The 18233-nt window shown below is 61.9% G+C and overlaps 2 protein-coding genes across 4 annotated transcripts in view; both read right to left on the reverse strand.

Moving 5' to 3' along the window:
• CACNA1S (calcium voltage-gated channel subunit alpha1 S) overlaps window positions 1–16067 on the reverse strand; it is a 62262-nt gene extending 46195 nt beyond the window's left edge. For 2 of the 3 annotated variants that reach the window (XM_057544528.1, XM_028162637.2), the window contains exons 1-3: window positions 15451–16067; window positions 13767–13872; window positions 870–1009 (exon numbers count right to left, since the gene is read on the reverse strand). In XM_057544528.1, coding sequence (XP_057400511.1) covers window positions 870–1009; window positions 13767–13872; window positions 15451–15602 — 398 coding nt within the window. In that variant the 5' untranslated portion in view covers window positions 15603–16067. The remainder of the gene's footprint in view (window positions 1–869; window positions 1010–13766; window positions 13873–15450) is intronic. The other variant, XM_007167249.2, reaches the window with a different exon arrangement.
• Window positions 16068–17090: 1023 nt separating this feature from the next.
• ASCL5 (achaete-scute family bHLH transcription factor 5) lies at window positions 17091–17609 on the reverse strand. Its single transcript, XM_057533531.1, has one exon. It carries the CDS (start codon window positions 17607–17609, stop codon window positions 17091–17093), a length of 519 nt encoding a protein of 172 aa, XP_057389514.1.
• Window positions 17610–18233: the final 624 nt, after the last annotated feature.

Here is an 18233-nt window from a genome sequence, read left to right on the forward strand (position 1 = left end):
CGTGGGGGCACAGCGAGCAGGTGGCCGTCAGCAAGCCAAGGAGGGAGGCCTTAGGAGAATCCAGACCTGGCCACACCTTGATCTTGGACTTCCAGCCTCCAGAACAGTCAGAAAATACATTTTTGTGGTCTCAGCCCCCCAGTCTGTGGCATCTTGTTATGGCAGCCCAAGCAGGCTCATACAGGTTATTAAACGTCTGTTCTCATGGACCCAAATAACAGGTGCTCAACACAGGTCCATGGAATAAACGAATAGATGATAATAAAGCGTGAGAAATTTATGAATGTCCAGAAACTGCTGGGCACTGGTACCACTCACACGTTTCCAATTTTGTGTGAAGAGAATAAGGAAGGAATTCCCTGGTGGCGCAGTGGTTAAGAATCCACCTGCCAATGCAGGGGACACGGGTTCGAGCCCTGGTCCGGGAAGATCCCACATGCCATGGAGCACCTAAGCCCATGTGCCACAACTACTGAGCCTGCGCTCTAGAGCCCACGAGCCACAACTACTGAGCCCGTGTGCCACAACTACTGAAGCCCGCACGCCTAGAGCCCATGCTCCGCAACAAGAGAAGCCACCGCCATGAGAAGCCCGCGCACTGCAACGAAGAGTAGCCCCCGCTCACCGCAACTAGAGAAAAGCCTGCGCGCAGCAACGAAGACCCAACGCAGCCAAAAATAAATAAATAAATAAATTTATTAAATAAAAAAAAGAGAGAGAATGAGGAGACTGGCGGTGCCTGGCTGGGGAGCGTGTGACCCGTGGGCGCCCCCGCTGCCCCCGGCCCACACCCCTGCACTGCTGCACCTGCCTCCGGGCCCTCGGGCAGCCCGCTGCGCTCAACCCCACCCCGCCCAGGCCTCACTCACCCCAGGAAGACGATGACGAAGTCCAGCACGTTCCAGCCGCTGCGCAGGTAGGCGTCCTGGTGGAACAGGAAGCCGTAGGCGATGATCTTCATGGCGGCCTCGATGGAGAAGATGATGAGGAAGAAGTACTCCAGCTTCTCCTGCGGGGCGAGGCAGTCACACCACGGCTCCCCTACCTCCGCACTCTGCCCCTGCCGCTCTGCGGCCTGATCCACACGCGTCCCCCGCCGCCAGCTCCCTCCCTCCCGCGGGTGGTCCCTCCCCAGGGGGCCACACAAGGCAATGCCCGCTGCCTCTGCCATTTTGTGTCCCTCCTCCCACTTTGTCTTCTTAGCTGATCCCTAGCTGAAAATGCCACATATATTTCCATCTGGTTCATTTCCTATCTTACTCACTACAGTATAAACTTCATGAGGTGTGGGGATTTGTGCTATTTTTTTTTTTAATGACTTCACCTCTCAGGCCTAGAACTGGATGAATAAATGAATGGTCAGGGCAGCCCCCAGAGTGAAGGCCCCCAGCTGGCTCCTGTTTGGGCGGCTTTCTCCTCCCTCATCCTGAGGACTCACACACAGTAGGAGGCGGGGGGCGTTCCTCGGGACTCCAGCTGGGCCTGCCTGGCTGGTCAGGGTCTTACCTCTCACGCACTTTTCTGTAACCCCCCGGCCCACCCCAGCTGCCCACACCCGCTGCGGCCTCTGCAGGCAGCCACTTAAAGGGCACGAGCACCATCACGCCGGGTGGGTGTCGGGGGTCACTGTGCCTGGACGAGGCCCCACAGGTCAGAGGCCAAGGGTTTCGGCTTAGTGCCCCCTGCAGAAGGCCTTGCCGACTCCTCCAGGCCCTCCCCTGTAGGCCGGCTCTCTCAGCCCCCCTTCCTGGCCCGGTCACCCTTCCCTGTCCTCTGGGCCCAGGAGAGAGCTATTTCTGAAGAAGCAGGTCACTCTGTCAGAGCTCCAGGCTGACACCGCTGTCCTTGCAGCCATCCCAGCCAGGCTGGCGGCTTCTGAGAGCTCTGCACACGCGCCCTCACCAGCAACCCCCCTCCCCAAGACCGCCCCGCCCCGGACCGGGCTGCAGCCCTGCGGGACCACAGGAGCGCATAGAGAGAACTGGACCACCGTCCTCTGGACCTCACAACCCAAGCCCGTGTCACCGTCAGTCACCCACACCCACCCCAGAAAGCCCGCCACCACCGGGCCAGCACACTACGGAGCCATCGCTGTATTGGGGCCACCCCCCTAGTGACCTGGGAGAGAATTTACTTTAACTTCCGAGTGGGTAGATGTGGAAAGCAAGGGAAGAGGTGGCCAACGGCTCATTGCTATGGATCTGGTCCCAGAACCCTCCCAACTTGGTATTCAGAGCATTTTCCTGAAAGTAAGATCTCCCTTTGTATGTGGAGGGGGAAACTGAGGCATATGGGCTAAGCCTGCTTTCCTTAACCTGGACCCTAATTCCTTCCCCCAACTTGTAATTCCAAAGCTTTCTCCTTCCTCCAGAAAACGGTAAGGTAGGGTTAGAATGCAAAGCAGCACCGTTCCATTCAAGGGCTTGTGTAGGGCCGCCGGTGGGAATTGGGGCAATCGCTCCGCAGAGAGGCCCTGCCGAGGGCGTCCGGGCGGCCCCTGCGAGGGGGTGGGTGCAGCATGGCCACGGCAGGGCTGGGGGGGGGCGGGGGTCCATTCCCCCGCAGGCAGGCTGCCCGGGAGGCAGACACAGCATTAGGAGAGAGGCAGGAGGAGCAGAGTGAAGCTGAGTCAGTGTTTAAATGCCCACGTGGCTGCCACCCCAGGGGCAAGGCAGAAATGGGCTTGAGGGGAGGGGAAACAGGGCCCAAAATAGTTGCCGTGCTCACAGGCCGGGCGGCCGGCCATGCACCCGGGAGGGCTGCCCGCACCTGCCCCTGCCTGTCCTGCTGCCGCCTGGCTCCCAGGGAGCTTGTCGAGGGCCATGGGGTCCCTCAGGCTCCACGGCCCGACCCTGGAGCGCCTGGAATTACAGCACTCTGCGTGGGAGCCCTGCGTGCGCACACCCCATCCCCCCGCCCTAGGAGAGGCAGCGGGGCGTGTTCCTTCCTGTGTCACAGAAACTGTGCCACCGATGTCACACTGGGTGGCCCCCGAGCCCCTCCGGCCTGGGCTCTTTCCCTGGATGCCGTGGGCGGCGCTGCCTGTCTGTCCAAGATCCACGTCATTAGCCTTCCCAACCCCCCACCCTCCCATCCCCGCTTCCTGAGGCGCCCCCCTCCAGCGGGCAGAGAGAAGCAGGGGGTCTCTGGCATAGGGGTTCTCTCAGCAGCTCTGTTTCTTCGGGTGAGTTCCTAAGCCTCCGCGAACCTCAGTTTCCTCGTCTGTAAAACAGAGATGGCGATTGCTCCCTGCCGGAACCAGCGGAGGACAGGAGACCGTCGTGTGGGAGTGTCCGCCTCGCTGGGCCCCTCCCGACGCTCGGGGGGTGACAGCCTTTCCGCACCAAGTGCGCTGGTTCTCGCGGACATATGGTCCGAGGTCTTGTCTGGGCTCCATCCAGCCCACCTCTAAGCCGACCAAACACTACCTGCCCCAGAGCCCGCTCTTCCGAGGGGTCCCTGTCTTGGCCAATGGCACTGAGTTGCCCAGTGGGGACACCCGGGGTCTTTCTGGACCCCTCCCGTTGCTCTGCCCTGGGTACCTCCACCCACCCAGCCCAGGCCTTTCTGCTCCCTAACATTTGCTGGATCCGCCTGCACTCTGCACCGGCCAGCCTGTCCCCCAAACTCGCACAGTCTGTGTCCCCATGCCTCCCCGGCCTGTATGACCCCTTGACAGCCCCCGTGTGACGTCCAGGCCCCAGCTCGCCCGCTGCCCCGGTCCCGGCGCCCCTGCTCACAGCGGCCCCTCTGCCTGTGTCCCCAGGTCCGTCACCCAGCAGACCTCTCATCTGCCCAGACCCCTGAGCCCCCAGGAAGAGCTCCTCCTGTGTGTCCTGCAGTCCCCATACCATTGTGCGGCTCTCCACCACCCTCCGCCAAACTGCAGCCCCCCAAGACCACGCGCGGGGGCCCCAGGAGCGGGGGTCCCCCTGGTTTCTCTGCCACAGGACAGAAGAGGTGACGTTCCCCCATCGGCAATGAGAGTTGTGCGGGGGCCAGGGGCACCCACGGGCAGCTTCCCTGAGTCTCTGTTGGTGGTGGCTAAGGGGAGGCTTGCGGCGGGACTCCCCCAGCCCACCAGGCAATTCTGATGTTCACCCTGGGCACGGCTCCCCTCCCACCCCCAAAGATCTCTGGGGCTCAGGGCTTTCGTCCTTGCTGTTCCCTCTGCCTGGAAGGTCCTTCCCAGATAGCCCCACGGCTGCTGTCTTCTTTCTTTAGGACCCCAACTCCAAAGTTGCCACTGAGGCCCTCCGGACCCCTCCTCCCCTCTCCCAGCTGTCTTCTTCCCCTGCCTGGGGTCTTTGTCAGCAGCTGTCACTGCTTGCCATGCTCTGTTTCTCTCTTTCCTTTGACTGTCCCCCACCCCCGACCTGAATGTAGAGTCCAGAGCCTTTGCTGTGTCACCTGCGTCTAGAACCACGCCGGCCACGTGGGTGTCTGATGTGTCAGTGTCCCTGGCGCTGGTCCACTGTCATCACCCTGGGATGAGCGACGTAGAGGCTCTGAGAAGCAGCACTTGGGAACCAGAGCAACGTGCCACAACCTCCAAGCACGTGGGTGGATCACAGACCAACGTGGGCTGTGAGTCCCACACGGCACAGGCTGTGACGTGGTCCCGCGTGGGAGGACAGCGGGTCAGCCCACAGCAACTTAACAGCAATTTAACAGCAACAAACCGGTCTTGCCTCACAGATTGTCTGCGGAGCTCTGCTCTGGGGCACACAGTACTGCCTGGTACACAGTAGGTGCTCCAGAAATGTTTGTTGAACGAATACACAACGGAAAATTTAACCTCTGCCGCCACATACCTCAAAAGCAGGTGTGGGGGCTTCCCTGGTGGCGCAGTGGTTGAGAATCTGCCTGCCAATGCAGGGGACACGGGTTCGAGCCCTGGTCTGGGAAGATCCCACATGCCGCGGAGCAACTAGGCCCGTGAGCCACAACTACTGAGCCTGCGCGTCTGGAGCCTGTGCTCCGCAACAAGAGAGGCCGCGACGGTGAGAGGCCCGCGCACCGCGATGAAGAGTGGCCCCCACTTGCCGCAACTGGAGGAAGCCCTCGCACAGAAACGAAGACCCAACACAGTCATAAATAAATAAATTAACTAATTAATTAAAAAAAAAAAAAAAAGCAGGTGTGGCCTCGCCATCTCTATTCCTGAGAAGGGACGCTAGACCCCAGGCTCCGGCTCCAGAGCAGGGAAGACACGCCTGCCCCAGCCCCCCTGGCCCCCGGACCTCGAGGGAGGACCATAAGCCTGTCTGTCTCTGAGGCGAGGGCTCCGATACCAGCTCCCTAGAAGGAAGGACCTTAATTACCAAACGTCCCTCCACAGACAGGCCTCTCACTGGGCCCCTGGGGCCACGCTTGGCCGGAGGTGGGCCTGGTACGTGACCCTGACCCACAGGCCTTGCACCTGCTTCTGGGGGCGCTGGAGCCAGACCCTCCCAAAGTCCTGGGCTGAAAGCAGCGGGACTCAGGCTGCATGCCCCCCGCCTCACTGCCTCTATTTTCGGGCTGCGTCCTCCCTCTCCGAGGGTCAGCTACCCTGGCCCGACTGCTCACCCGCCCTGGCAGGCCCCGGGCTCTGTGGGGAGGGGGTGGGAGTGGGCTGGGCTCCCTGCAGGGGGCCTGCGCGGCCTCAGTCTCCCTGTCTGACTGCAGAGGGGCCGCACTCCTGCCCCAGGCACTGGGGCTTGCCCGACCGCTGGCCTGGGCCCCAGCCTCCCAGCCCCCCGGCAGCCCCTTGGAGGGCTCTGGGATCTGCAGGGTCCACAGAAAGACCCTAACAGGCTGGTCGGGGCAGGGCTGCAGAGTCGCCACGGGCAGCTGTAGTCACAGGTCCTGGGAAGGCGGCCGACCCATCCCAGGGCTGAGGATCCTTCCTTAGGCTCAAGGCACTGGGACCTGTTAGGACACAAATCTTACTGGGGGGACGGGGGTGGCATTCCACTCTGTTTGTTAACTCTTTAAGGCATGTCTGCTTCAATGAGCCAAAGTGGATTTGGCTGAGGGACGGGGAGCCGGTGCTTGCAGGGGGGTGGCCCGTGGTGGTCCTCACAGCCAGCGCTCGGAGCAGGCTGGCGTGCACTGCTGCCACGAGGTGCTTTTACAAGTCAGCGACTGTTTCCCTCCTGGAGTCATCCCCTGTCTCGCCCCTTAAGCAGATGCTGGGCCCTCTGCCTCGGGAGAGGTTTGGAGGCAGGTCCCGGATGGTGGTTTCCTGAGGCCCGACCCTGGTGTGGGAGGCATGGTGGAGGCGTCTCCCCAGCAAAACAGAGACCCACCCCAGGGTTTGGAGGTTCAAGGGTAGATCGACCTTGGGCCTGCTTCCTCATAGCACCCTGAAGATGTGGCTGGGTCTGGGAGAGGGCCCTGAGGACCCCCGGGAAAGCAGGGTCCAGGCTTGCCAAGGACTCCTGCTTCCTGAACTTCCTGAACGTGGAGACAGCGGACGGTGGCCTGGGGAACCATATGGCCAGAGCAACATGGCCTCGGCCCGGCTGGACAAGGCCCTACAGCCCCTGCTTCTTGGTGCTGCCTGAGACCCGGGGCTGGGGCAGCAGGATGACCAGAGAACAGCCCTGACTGAAGTTCTCTCCATCCCAGAGGGATGTGGGCTTAGGACCCAAACAAAGTTGGTTTCTAGGAATAAAGATGGTACTTCTTGGGCACCCCAGTGGTGGGTTGAGCTTCACCCCTACTCTGCTGCTTTTCCTACGTGCAGCTGAGGGAGGTGGGGCTTGGAGGGGAGTGGGGCTCCGGTCCACCTGCCCCGACTCGGCCAACAGCGTCTCGGGGAAGCCGGCCTGGCATCCTGTGACTGCGCCACCCACAAGTGTCCCAGGCCCTGGCATCTGTCTCCATGACCACCTCAGCCTCCAAGTCTGGAAAATGACCTGTTGGAGTGAGGGAAGTGGCTATATTTATCCCGATGAGCTCTCACCCAAATGGATGGGGTCTGAGCGGGCTTCTCCACCACCCTGCCTTCCCCTTCTATTCCCGCAAGGGGAACCAGCTCCCACAGGTCCGGGCGGGTCAGGCGTGTGGGGCAGTCCAGACAAGGGAGCCAGCAGAGCTGAGGGTCACAGAGGAGGGGCCTCTTCGCCTGGGGTGGGGTGGTGATGGCGGAGGAGGGAAAGCGGGGAGCCCACCTGGGAGAGGGCGGGAGATGGTACTGTCTTGGGTAATCGTGGTGGCAACAGCTCTGGGTCACTAAGCTTGTGTGCCAGGCCCTGTTCTAGCCACACACACACAGTTCATCCTCACAGGGACCCTGAAGGGGGGCACTCTTACTCCCATTTAACAGATGAGGAAACTGAACCACAGAGAGGTTAGGTAATTTCTCCAGGATCGCTTCTGAGTGGCAGGGCCATAATGTGAATCCAGGGTCCGTGGCCTCAACCATGCCGTGCTGGGAGGGGGAGAAAGGGCACCCAGGGACCCCTGGAGGGGCTCATCGGATCCTGTCCCTCGCCCCCCAGGCCTGGGCTCAGAGGGGCTTGGCTGTGGGCTAGGAGCACTGTGAGGGCAGAGAGGGGACAGCACGGCCGCCTTCCCAGCCACCCCGTGTGCCTGCCAGACACTCGTCACCATGACGGTCCTGGGAGGGCAGTCCCCTGCTCGCCCAGGCACGGAGGAGGGCTCTGGGGCTCACGGCCTGGAGAAAGCTGCCACCAAATTCAGCCAGAGGCGCTGTGGCTGATTGAAGGCCCATGCTTTGCCAGGGCTCCCCCGAGACCCACCGGCTTGGGCCAAGCGCTCAGGGCGTCTCTGAAGGCTTTGCTCGTCCACCGTCTCAGTGCCTATGCGGTGTCTGGGGTGAGGGGTGCGGGTGAGGGTGGGGGACTCTGAGTCCCCTGGGTGGGAGAGGGCAGGCTCCGAGTGGGGCCTGAAAGCCAAGCTTTCCTGTCATTTTGCCAGAAGCTTGTCCGGTGGCCCCGGATCGGACGCCTGTGCCCTGCAAGTCCAGGGTCTCTGACGGGCCAGGCCAGAACTGGGGTCCTTCCAAGGGGAGGTGGAGTGGGCTGTGACCTCAGCAGGCACATTCCGGACCCTAAAAAAAGACAGCGCCCTGGATGCCAGAGGCTTAGCCGGCAGCAACCGGAGCCCCAGGAATGTGCAGGGGCCGCGGTCTGAGGGCAGGCGGGCTTGGGAGGGAGGGAAGGAGGCCCCGGAGGGGAGAAAGGCCCATCCAGTCCCGCCGGCCTCCCCGCGCCTGCAGCACCAAGGCTAGCTTGACCCGTGTTACCAAAAACCATTTAGAGCTCGGAAATCAGGCACTGTGTCCTTGTTGGAACCTTTGCTAACAGGTCTGGCCAAGGAGTCTTTCGTTGCCTAGGGCGGGTTTCTCAGCCTCAGCACTCCCCGTATTTGGGGTGGGCAGCTCTTTGTTGGCAGGAGCGGGGCTGTCCTGTGAGTTGTGGGGGCGGTGGGGGGGAGGTGTAGCAGCACCCTAACCTCTGACCTCTATATGCTAGCGGCGCTCAGGACACAGGCCCCTCCCCAAGTTCCAGGCTCCGCCAAACGCCCCTCCCCTGCCCCGCCCTGAAAACCACTGACCTGGGGGCTGTACCTTTGTTTGAGTCTCAGGATTCTGCCCAGTAGAAACACAAATGGTTTCTGCCTGATAGAAACCACCATCCCACGGACACACTTTCATTGCCCTGTAACCAGCTCAGCGTCCCACCCGGCAATCCTAGCCTATCACCTTTTCTCCAATAGCATAGATTCCTGTTTCTCAAATTCTCTTTGAGCCAACTCTACCCTCCTCCTTGTTCTCTTACGCGTTGAACTAACCTCTGACATGCGTTCCTTCTATATTTTAATCAGTTTTTACTTTTAGTTTGTGGGCAAAGTGATAGATAGACCATTTCTAGCCTGTCCCAAGAACTGGTAACTCTGGTCACTGCTGTTGGTTTTCCACGTGGGTCCCCTCAGTCTGGCCCAGGCTGGAATGGAGACCCTCCCAAAGGTTTCTTTTAATTAATTCAGTCAGGGGGTCCCCCAGGAGCAGGGCTCCTGCAGGCCTCAGGGAGCAGGTAGCCCTTCGAGGGGCAGAGCTGGACCTGCAGGGTCCTGGTCTGGGCTGGGGGCCAGCGCCCTGGGTGCTGGCCTCAGCCTTCACCTCCCTGCCCTTCGCTGGCCCCGGGGCAGCTCAGGGTCTATTCCATCCTCCTGCTTCCCTGACACACGGTGCCCCTTTGTGACCGGTGTCCCCAGCCTCCACTCGGCTGGAAGAACCCCGGGACAGCTGTGATAGCCGCTGGTCCTGCAGGCCTAAAGCAGCCTGCTGTCTGGGGCACGTAGGGGTGGGGCTGGATCTCAGCATCTGTCCTGGCCTGGACGGGCGGCACCTCCACAGTCAGGAGAAAGTGGGGTCGCACGCAGGGAGGGCCCGGGACCTGCTGTCCTGGGACCCGGCGCCCCCAGGCCACTCCCCAGGGAAGCAGAGACCACGCTCCTCCTGTGTCCCCTTCTGATGTCCAGGGAGCCGCACCCAATGCCCCACCGAGGGTACAGGTCTGCCCGCGGAGTCCACTGGGCATGCGCCGTGCCGCAGTTTATTCATCTGTAAAAGTGAGAAATATAATAGTGCTGCCTTGGGCGGTCGTGGTGGGCGTTCAGGGGGATAATGCACTGAGAGCATCAGGGCAGCGCCTGGCATGGGGCAGGTGCCCGGCAGCTGAGGATGAAGACGATGATGGTGACGACGATGATGATGATTGGCTGGAGGGTGGGGCCGGGGGCGGGGTCAGGAAAGCCGTTCAGATGAGTTGGATGTTGGAAGGAGAGGAGAAAGGTTAAAGAGATTGGGGACAGATGGTGGGTGGGGTGAAGGAGAATTTTTTGTCTGAAATAATCCTTTGGTCATAGTTGCCAGGGATTATACACTTTGACTCTGGAACAACCCGGGGTCTCTGTGACCAGGGGCTTTGTGGCTGGGGAGCCCACGCCGAGGCACTGTGACCCCCGCATGATAAAGATTCCTTGTGTCAATAGACAACGTGGCATAATTTATAAGGGCTTGACTCATCCAGAACCTTCTCTGAACTTTATGGTGTTATCCCCATTTTACAAGTGAGGGAACTGAGGGCACAGAGAAGTTAAGTAACTTGCCCAAGATCACACAGCTGTAGCTCCAGAGCCCACTGTCTGAACCACCATCGGCTTCTCCAGCCAGGCTGATGCAGCTTTCAGCCTCAGTAAGAGCTGGGGGGAGGAGGAGGAGGGGGAGGAAAAAGCTCCCGGAGGGGCCCCCTGCCTCCCAGGGGAGATTGTTCCCAGGACAGGTGTCGAGGCTTCCCTCCCACGAGCGAGGGTGCCAGCTGCCTCGAGTCTGCACATCAGGCCCCTGTGGGACGGCTTTCTTGCCCCCTGACCTTTCCCCCTTCACCCCAGCTAGTCTGCAGTCACCCAAAGTGAGGGAGCTTCTGTCACCCAGTGCTCAGACCTGCAAATCTACGTGCTGGGTGGACGCAGCCTCTGCACCTGCACCGTCTGGGGTGGACCTCGCCGTCCCCCTCCCCCAGTCCAGCCTGCTCCTCCCCCAGGAACGCCTGTCTCGGAAAGTGATACCACCGTCTGCTCCGTCACCCCCTCTGAAACCCGAGTGTCACCCTCGCCGTCTTCCTCCCCTCCCCCACGCTCTGTCCACACGCCCATCAGGCACCGAGGCCACAGATCCCCCCTCCTAAATCTCCCACTTCTCCGTCTTCACCGTCACCTGGGCCTCAGTTCCACTGGACACCACTTTCCCTGCTTCCGCCCCCCCCAACCCCCCCTCACTCTACTTGATGGCCTGAGAGATGCTCCAAATCCCAGCCCATCTCTCTACCTCGTGCCCCCAGCCCTTTGCCCACGTGGCCCCTCACCCAGAGCTCTCCTCCTGCGGAGCTGCGACAGCCTCTCCTCCATGCCCCACCCTCATCCGGGACCTGCTCCAGGACCGGCCTGCCCAGTGCAAGATGCAAGTGCAGGGCGCTTGTTCACAACCTGTGCCATTGAAGTGCTCAAATGCCTTCCTTCCATGCTCCCTTTGTCAGCCTATCATGGTGGGGTTTATGGCCTACTTAGTGTTTTGTGGAGGGTGCAGACCCTCCCAGGCACCTCCCCTCCGTGACCCAGCGCACATGCCGCCCCCATCCACGCCCTGGCCCTTCACACGGGCCCAGTGCCTCCACCCAAGGCGGACAGGCCTCCCCCAAGGAGACACTGAGCACCGGGAGGGGGGTGAGCCGGAAGCTGGACCCTGCAGGGCCCTCTCTGAATGGGCCGTGGTGCTGTCAGCCCAGGCTGGGGACAGCCACCTCTGTGGTTGTCCTGACACACCAAAGGGCACGTGTGCCAACCCTGACGCTCCCAGGACCACGCCCAGGTTCTGCCAGGTGGCCTCCCAGGAGACTGAGCTGAGAGTCTGTCCTCAGAGACAGGGGAGGGGTAGGAAGTGACAGAAGGCAGGACCACGAGTGAGCCCCACGGCCCCGTGCCCTGTCCCCGTCGAACTTCACTTACAAAACATGGACTCAAAGATGAAATTATCAGATGTTTCGATGCCACGACCCCAGAGCATCACCCCCTGAGCACAGGGCCTTCCCGAGTGCAGGTCACACCCCGTGAAGCCAGCCCTGCCCTCCAGGCTCAGGTCAGACATGCCATCCGCTGGGGCCACCCTGACCCCCCCGTCTCACTCAGGTTCTCCTCCAGGGCAACATCCAAGTGCACCCAGACCTTGCATGTTTCCCATTTCATTTTAACTGCTTGTTTCATTGATTGGATGAATTAATCTCTGTCAAGATGGGAATTATGTCTGTTTGGTTCACAAGTAGGTCCCCTGTATGTGCCAGGGATGTAACAGGCACACGACAAATATCTGTTAAATAAGTAAGAAAGTTAGTGCAGAGTGGGTCCTTGGGCCTCCCTTCTCCCAACCATGGTTCTGTTGGATGACTGGGGGGGTCCCAGACCTTCCTCAGATTCCTACAAAGTGGCCAATAGGGCGAGGAAGAGAGAAAGCCCCCATCTCCCTCCCTCCTGCTCTAACTGCCCTCCCTTCCCTCTTGCTGGCTTTTGTGGAGATCAGCATATAACTACAAGTAGAAGCAGGGAGGCCTCAGCTAGGAGCTGGCTGTGTGACCTTGAGTATCACCTGCCCTCTCTGGGCTTCACAACAAAGGGTCCCTCACTGATGAGCAATGACCCACCCAGCTCTGACCTTTGACGTGATGGTCGTTACTTTGGGAAGGTTTCCGGTCCAGTTCTGCCAGGGAACTCATCACCCTGTCTCTACGAGCCCTAGAACTTACCCAAGACTCCGTCACTCAGCCCACAGGCCAAAGGCAAGCACACAGCACCGTGTGAACTTTTTAGGGCAGCCGTTTTGTTTCAAGATGGCAGGCGACATACCCACTAAAGTCTGATTCTGCACCTTCAAGGAGGGTGGAGTTTCTTTCCAAAATAGTCAACTTCTTAAGGAGTTGAAATGGAACCGAGGCCCCCTGATATGAACTCCTAAAGGGTGGAGTGGATGCAGGGCCCTCCTGGATTCCAGAGCATAGACAAGGGACCGGGCTCATGGGGCCCAGGCTCCGAGAAGCACCTTCCCCGCCTGCCTCACCGCAGGCCCTGCCTGCTTTGGATCCCACTCTCTGAGCTTTTCCACTTATAGCCAAGCACACACTTAGAATCCCAGCTTCTCCTCAGCTCAAGATAGATTCCCATGGAAACCAGCGCAAAGCAGAGGCAGAAATAAATGCCATCCTTTCAGGCCCTGGACGCATGCTGACAGCTCTCCTTCCGCCCACCCCGCAGAGTTAGTGCAGGAAAAGCGTGCTGAAAGGGCGGGTCCATCGGCCTGTCCCCTCAGGAGCCTGGTAAATGCCCGAGAACAACATCTCCAGGGGCTTCCCCAGGGGCCCTCGTACTGTCACCACGTTGGTGGCACAGCTATACAGGCCAGGTCTGAAAGTCAGAGCCCCGCGTCTGAGACCCTATGAGAAGACACGTGCATGTGGGTGACCCCCTGAGCCTCGGTTTCCTTGTCTTGTAACGGGTCTCATAACGTTACTGACTTCACGGGGGCAGTTACAGGAAGTGAAAAAGACAATAATGTAAACTATTTAGCACAGAACCTGGCATCTAATAAGCACTTAATAAATGTCAAGCATTTTATTATGATCTAGCTCTTGGGTAAGTCCGTCTTTTACGCCCCTTAAGCCTCAGTTTTCTCACCCATAAACACAGTGAGGTGGGGAGGAGCCAGGACAGCCTGATTCTGGAAAACCCCTTCCAGCCGTGGCATTTTCTGGCCTGTGGACTTGCTACTGGTGACGGAGTGAGGAGAGCGTGGCTCTAACACATGTGCTCTCTCTCTGTCAAACCATCCCGGAAAGGCAAGCTCCACAGAAGCACGATCCTTCCGGGTTACAACCACGGAAGGGAACTCAGCATTCAGCCCCCATCGTTGGCCTTACAAAGCCTCAGTTTCCACATCTGTCAAATGGGACTAGTTTAGGGGCTGTGGTGAGGAGGACATGGCTTACTCTCGTAAGGAGCTCAGCACAGCGCCCCTGGCACAGCGGGTACTTGCCCAGTGCTGATATGATGGAATCCAAAGCTCTGCAAAGCTCTGAACCACTCAGCCAGTCCTGCAGGTGGTGGGGACCTGGGGTCTGTATCCTTGGGGGCTGTAGCTCCAGCATCATCCACCAGCCCGCAGCCTGGGCAGCAGGCCGGCAGGAGGAAGGGAAGACCCATCTTACCAGGCCGAGGTTCAGAGTGTTGCTGTCATCCTCCGGCATGGGCAGGTACACGGCCAGGGCCACACAGTTGGCAAAGATGGTGAGTAAGATGATGGTCTCGAAGGGTCTGGTGTAGGGTTAAGGAGAGCCCTCGAGTGAGGCGTGGGTTTTGTGGGCTTAAGGGGAAGAGCGTGCTGGGGGTCTGTCTGGACTGACTACAAGGCCAGGCTGATGGGCCCACGTTGCCCTCCTGCAGGGCACAGACGGGGCCGGGCTCCTGTGGGGCACCCGCCTCCCTCTCCTCCAACAGGGAGCGTCCACTGAGGCGCTTTGGGACCACGAGGCTCTGGCTCCTGGCTGGGGGCTACTCAGCCTCAAGGCCCGGGGAGACTTAAGCCCCCGTCTCAGTACCTACCCCCCACCCCCTGCTCTACCGACCACCGCTCTCCCCACTCCGCAGAGCCACGGCCAGACACGCCGCGGCGCCCTCGCAGAATCAGCAAGGGAGGCTGGGGCTGCTGCGGCCTGGGCTAAGCACCCCTGGGAAGCGGGCCGGGAGGGATGAAGCCTGGACTCTGCAGCCTGAGGAGGGGCCGGTAACCGACGGCATCCGTGGCCCCAGGGCCGTGCGCCCACCCACACAGGCCCTGCCAGCCGTTTTCCGGAGGGCACTCCCACCAGGCTCCCTGGATTTGCTGGTGAGCGGCACAGCCTCCGGGGAGGCTGACCATTAGAAGGCGGGTGTGGAGGGCACTGAGGGGGAGAAGGGGGGAGGGCCGAGCTCTTCGTGCGTGGTTGGGGGACGCCCTGTACAGATGGCTAGAGGGAGACCCCATGCCCTTCCCAGCCACCTTCCCCTGGGGTTTGAAGAGAGGCAGCCTCGGGGCAGAGGACTGGAGAGGGGACAGGATGCAGGCGAGAGAGACGGGTGGGGAAGTCTGCCCCCGCCCCCCCGACAGAGGAGGGCACGAGGCCCCTGGGTGCCGAGAAGTGCCGCGAGCGGGCAGGGCTGACTCCTACCCAGGCCTCCCGGCTCCGCCTGGGTTTTCCTTGTCCCTCCCGCTCCCTTACTCTCCTTTCTTCTAGGCAACAGCTGGTGGGAGCCTGGTCTTCCAAAACCCCTCAGAAGTATTTCAAATATTCCCGACCAGCTCACTCAGCACCCACTTGACAATGGCCTCCCCCCTCTGCAGCTCCTTCCTCTCTTCCCCAAATAAGCTGGAAATTGTCATCATTCTTCCTCGCAGAGCTAATGCCCACATAGAAGGGGGCTCACGTCCCTGTGCCCACGTGGCGCCTCCCACCCAGGCCTGCTGTTCACAGCAGAGCCCGGTGCAGGCCCATCTCTCCTCCCCACCCGGCCCGCTGTCGCCTCCCCCCACCCCAGCCCTGTCCCATATCCCAGGGAGGCTGAGAGGAGCCCTCGACGCTGGGGACTGGGGATTTGGGCACACCTTCCAGCACCTTCCAGAGACACCACAGAGGCACCCAGGCTGCCTCCAGGACCTGGGCCTCAGCCCCGGGCCCTGGAAGCCGCACTCGTTCCCCCTGCTCCTCGGTTGAGGGCTTCCTTCCCAAAGGCTCCCAGCTCCATCCCCAGGCCCCGGTCTCCGGCCCCCAAAGCCTGTGATCTGTGAGCCCCGCTCCTCCCCTCCCATGCCACACACACACTCTCTCCGTGAAGCCCCTTGGCCCTGAAGGATACCTCCATTCCACGATGCTGATGCAGGCCTTCCTCACAGGGTTCTGGAGAGTCAAGCAGAACAAGGCCCGGGGCGGCCTGGGCAGGACCTCGGGAACTGGCTTCTTGGGCTGTTTCTTCCTCAGGCCCTCATCCTGGTGCAAGGACGGTTCCATGGCTCCCGTAGCCTCAGCCTCTCCTGCTCCCCACCCGCTGCCCTCTCTTCCCCGAGTCCCCAGTGCCCCTGCCTTGGGGAGCGGGCGGCTGAGCCCCTGGGCGAGCCTGCCCTGCTGAGGCAGCCGGGCCGGGCCGGGGATCACTCTCCCTGCTCCCAGCGAGTAAAATGAGCCTCCGCGGGCTCTCTGCTGCCCAGCCGAGCTCCCGCGGCCAGGCAGCTGTCATTCCTCCCCAGCCCAGCCAGTGACAGCCCGGTATGTCCCCAAGGAGGCTGGGGGTGGGGCTGGGGGCTCACACATGGGTCTGGGCTGGGGCAGAGGGAGACAGGATGCAAGGTTCAAGGCTGGGGCGACGGAGAGCTCACGAAGTGCAATGGAGCTTCAAGCTTCAGACTAGCTCCTTGGTGTCAAGGTTCAACCCACCCCTCCCCGCAGGCCCATGACACTGTCCAGAAAGGGTGCTGGGTGGTCCAACTCAGTAGGAGTCCACAGCCCTCCCTCACATCTCTGCCTGCAGCCGTCAGGCCAAGATCCTGCACCCTCACCCCACGCCTACGCCCCGTGGGGAGGGCTCCTGGGTGTGCCCACCTTTCTCTCCCCCCCAGCCTGCCCCTAGCTGTGCAAGGGGCGGTGTCTATCTCTGGGACTCTGTGCCCTCCCCACACTGCCCCTGGCATGTACTAAGCTCTCTGTAAATGTTAGTTGAATGCATGAGCTAACAGAACACCCCACACACCCTGGTGGCAAGTGCTTGAGTGGGAAGGAGACAGGGCGCCAGAGAAGGGAAGGAGGACAACGACCCGGGAATCACAAAACCCAACGTCTTTATTTAGCCCCTTCGTGCAAACACAGCGCCGGTACACCCATGCGGTCCCCACGCCCACAGAGTACAGTCTGAGGGGGGGACACGCAGTCCTCACCCACCCCGGGAGCGGGCGGGGGGGAAGGAAAGGGTCACACTGGGGCGTGGGGTGGGCAAGGCCCTCCATTAAGGAAGCCAGAGGGCGCCACCAGCGCACACACTCGGCCGCCTCCTGGGCTGAGCGCAGGCTGAATCTGGCCTGCGCCTCTGCCTCTGGGCTCCTCTTGGGGGCGGGGGGAGGTGACAAGCAAGCCCCCGAAGCGGACGCTGGTGTCTGAGGCCATCTCGTGGAGAGCAGGGGTGTGGCGTGCGGACCGGAGCAGACTCGCCTCCTGGGCTGCGCCCGTGGCCACGGAGGACGGAGCAGGACCACCACGACCGGGGTACCTCCGACCTTCCCCGGCGCGGGGCTGAGGCCGAGCCGGAGCCCGACCCCGGGGTGGCCGGCATGGACGGGGCGCGTGCCCTCACCGCCCCCCGACTGCCGCTCTGGCCTCTTTCGTGCCCCTCGTCCCCCCCACCCCGCCCCCGCCCCCCCGCTGGAAGGGACGGGGCCGGGGTGGCGCTGGCGGAGGGAGGGTGCCGCGGACGCCTGAGCACCCCGAGCCCGGGCGGCCCCAGCCCGCTCAGTGGCTGCAGTCCTCCGACTCGAAGAGGGGCGAGGAAGAGCAGCAGGACGAGTCGGGCGCCACGGAGGGGGCCCCCCGGGGCTCGCGGGGCCCGGGGCCGTCGGGGGCGGTGCTTAGCAGTTCCTGCAGGTGCTTGATATAGCGGATGGCGGCGCGCAGGGTCTCCACCTTGCTGAGCCGCTTCTCGGCCAGGGCGCCCGGCAGGTGGCCGCGGAGGCGCGCGTAGCCCTCGTTGACGCAGCGGACGCGCTGGCGCTCGCGCTCGTTGCGCTTCTGGATGAAGGCGGGCTCGAAGGGGTAGTCGCCCGGGAAGGGCGCGCCGGGGAACGCGGCCGCGTAGGCGTCGCAGTAGGGCGGCCGGGCGGCGCCCGGGTACAGCAGGAAGGGCACGGCGCCCAGAGGCTCGGCGCGGACTGGGGTCACCGGCCGGGGAGGGGGCCCGATGCCCAGCGGCAGGCAGCCGGGGGACGCCGCGGGCCGGCGGGCTGCCAGCGCCCGGCAGAAGTCGTCGTTCATGGTGCCGCGCGGAGCCGGACCCGGAGCGTGCCCCGAATCGCCCCGACTCGGGGTCTGCGCGCCCTGCCCGCGGAGCGAGTCACATCGCCAGCCGCGGCTCCGGGCGGCCGGACTGGTCAGGGCTTCTTTTCGCTCTGGGAGCAGGCTCCGAGGTCCCCCTAAGGCGAGCCATCGCGGCGGACTGTGCGGGCACGTCTCAGAGCAGCCGGCGGGGATGCGGGGTGGGCGCGGGCCTTCCCAGGGCGCAGCCCTGCGTCTCCAGCGGGCCCCGCGCCAGGGTCTTGGTCCTCGCGGCCCTCGGGGTCCCCGGGCTGTGCGCCGCGCAGGAGAGGGTCCCGGCTACCGTCTCTAAAGAAGAGGGTGAACATATCAATTAGGAAGGGCCTTGCGTCGTGGGCTCCTTTGTGTCACCCCACCCTCCAACGCGATTGTAAGCGTCATGGGGGGAGGCAGTGGGCTGCAGGAGACATACACGCAGAGCAGGGTTCAAATCCCGGTTCACACCTTAATGCTTGGGTGCCCTCTCTGAGCCACAGTTTCCAGTATGGAGATAATTAAAACATCCCTCCCAGGAGACGAATACTGAATGAGGAGCAAATGAGAAAAAAATATACCCAAAGACGC

Source organism: Balaenoptera acutorostrata, chromosome 1, assembly GCF_949987535.1.
Source record: "Balaenoptera acutorostrata chromosome 1, mBalAcu1.1, whole genome shotgun sequence".
Taxonomy (NCBI): Eukaryota; Metazoa; Chordata; class Mammalia; order Artiodactyla; family Balaenopteridae; genus Balaenoptera; species Balaenoptera acutorostrata.

Coding starts and splice junctions, on each gene's coding strand:
- ASCL5 (XM_057533531.1), bottom strand. CDS start 17,609: ATGAACGACGACTTCTGCCGGGCGCTGGCAGCCCGCCGGCCCGCGGCG.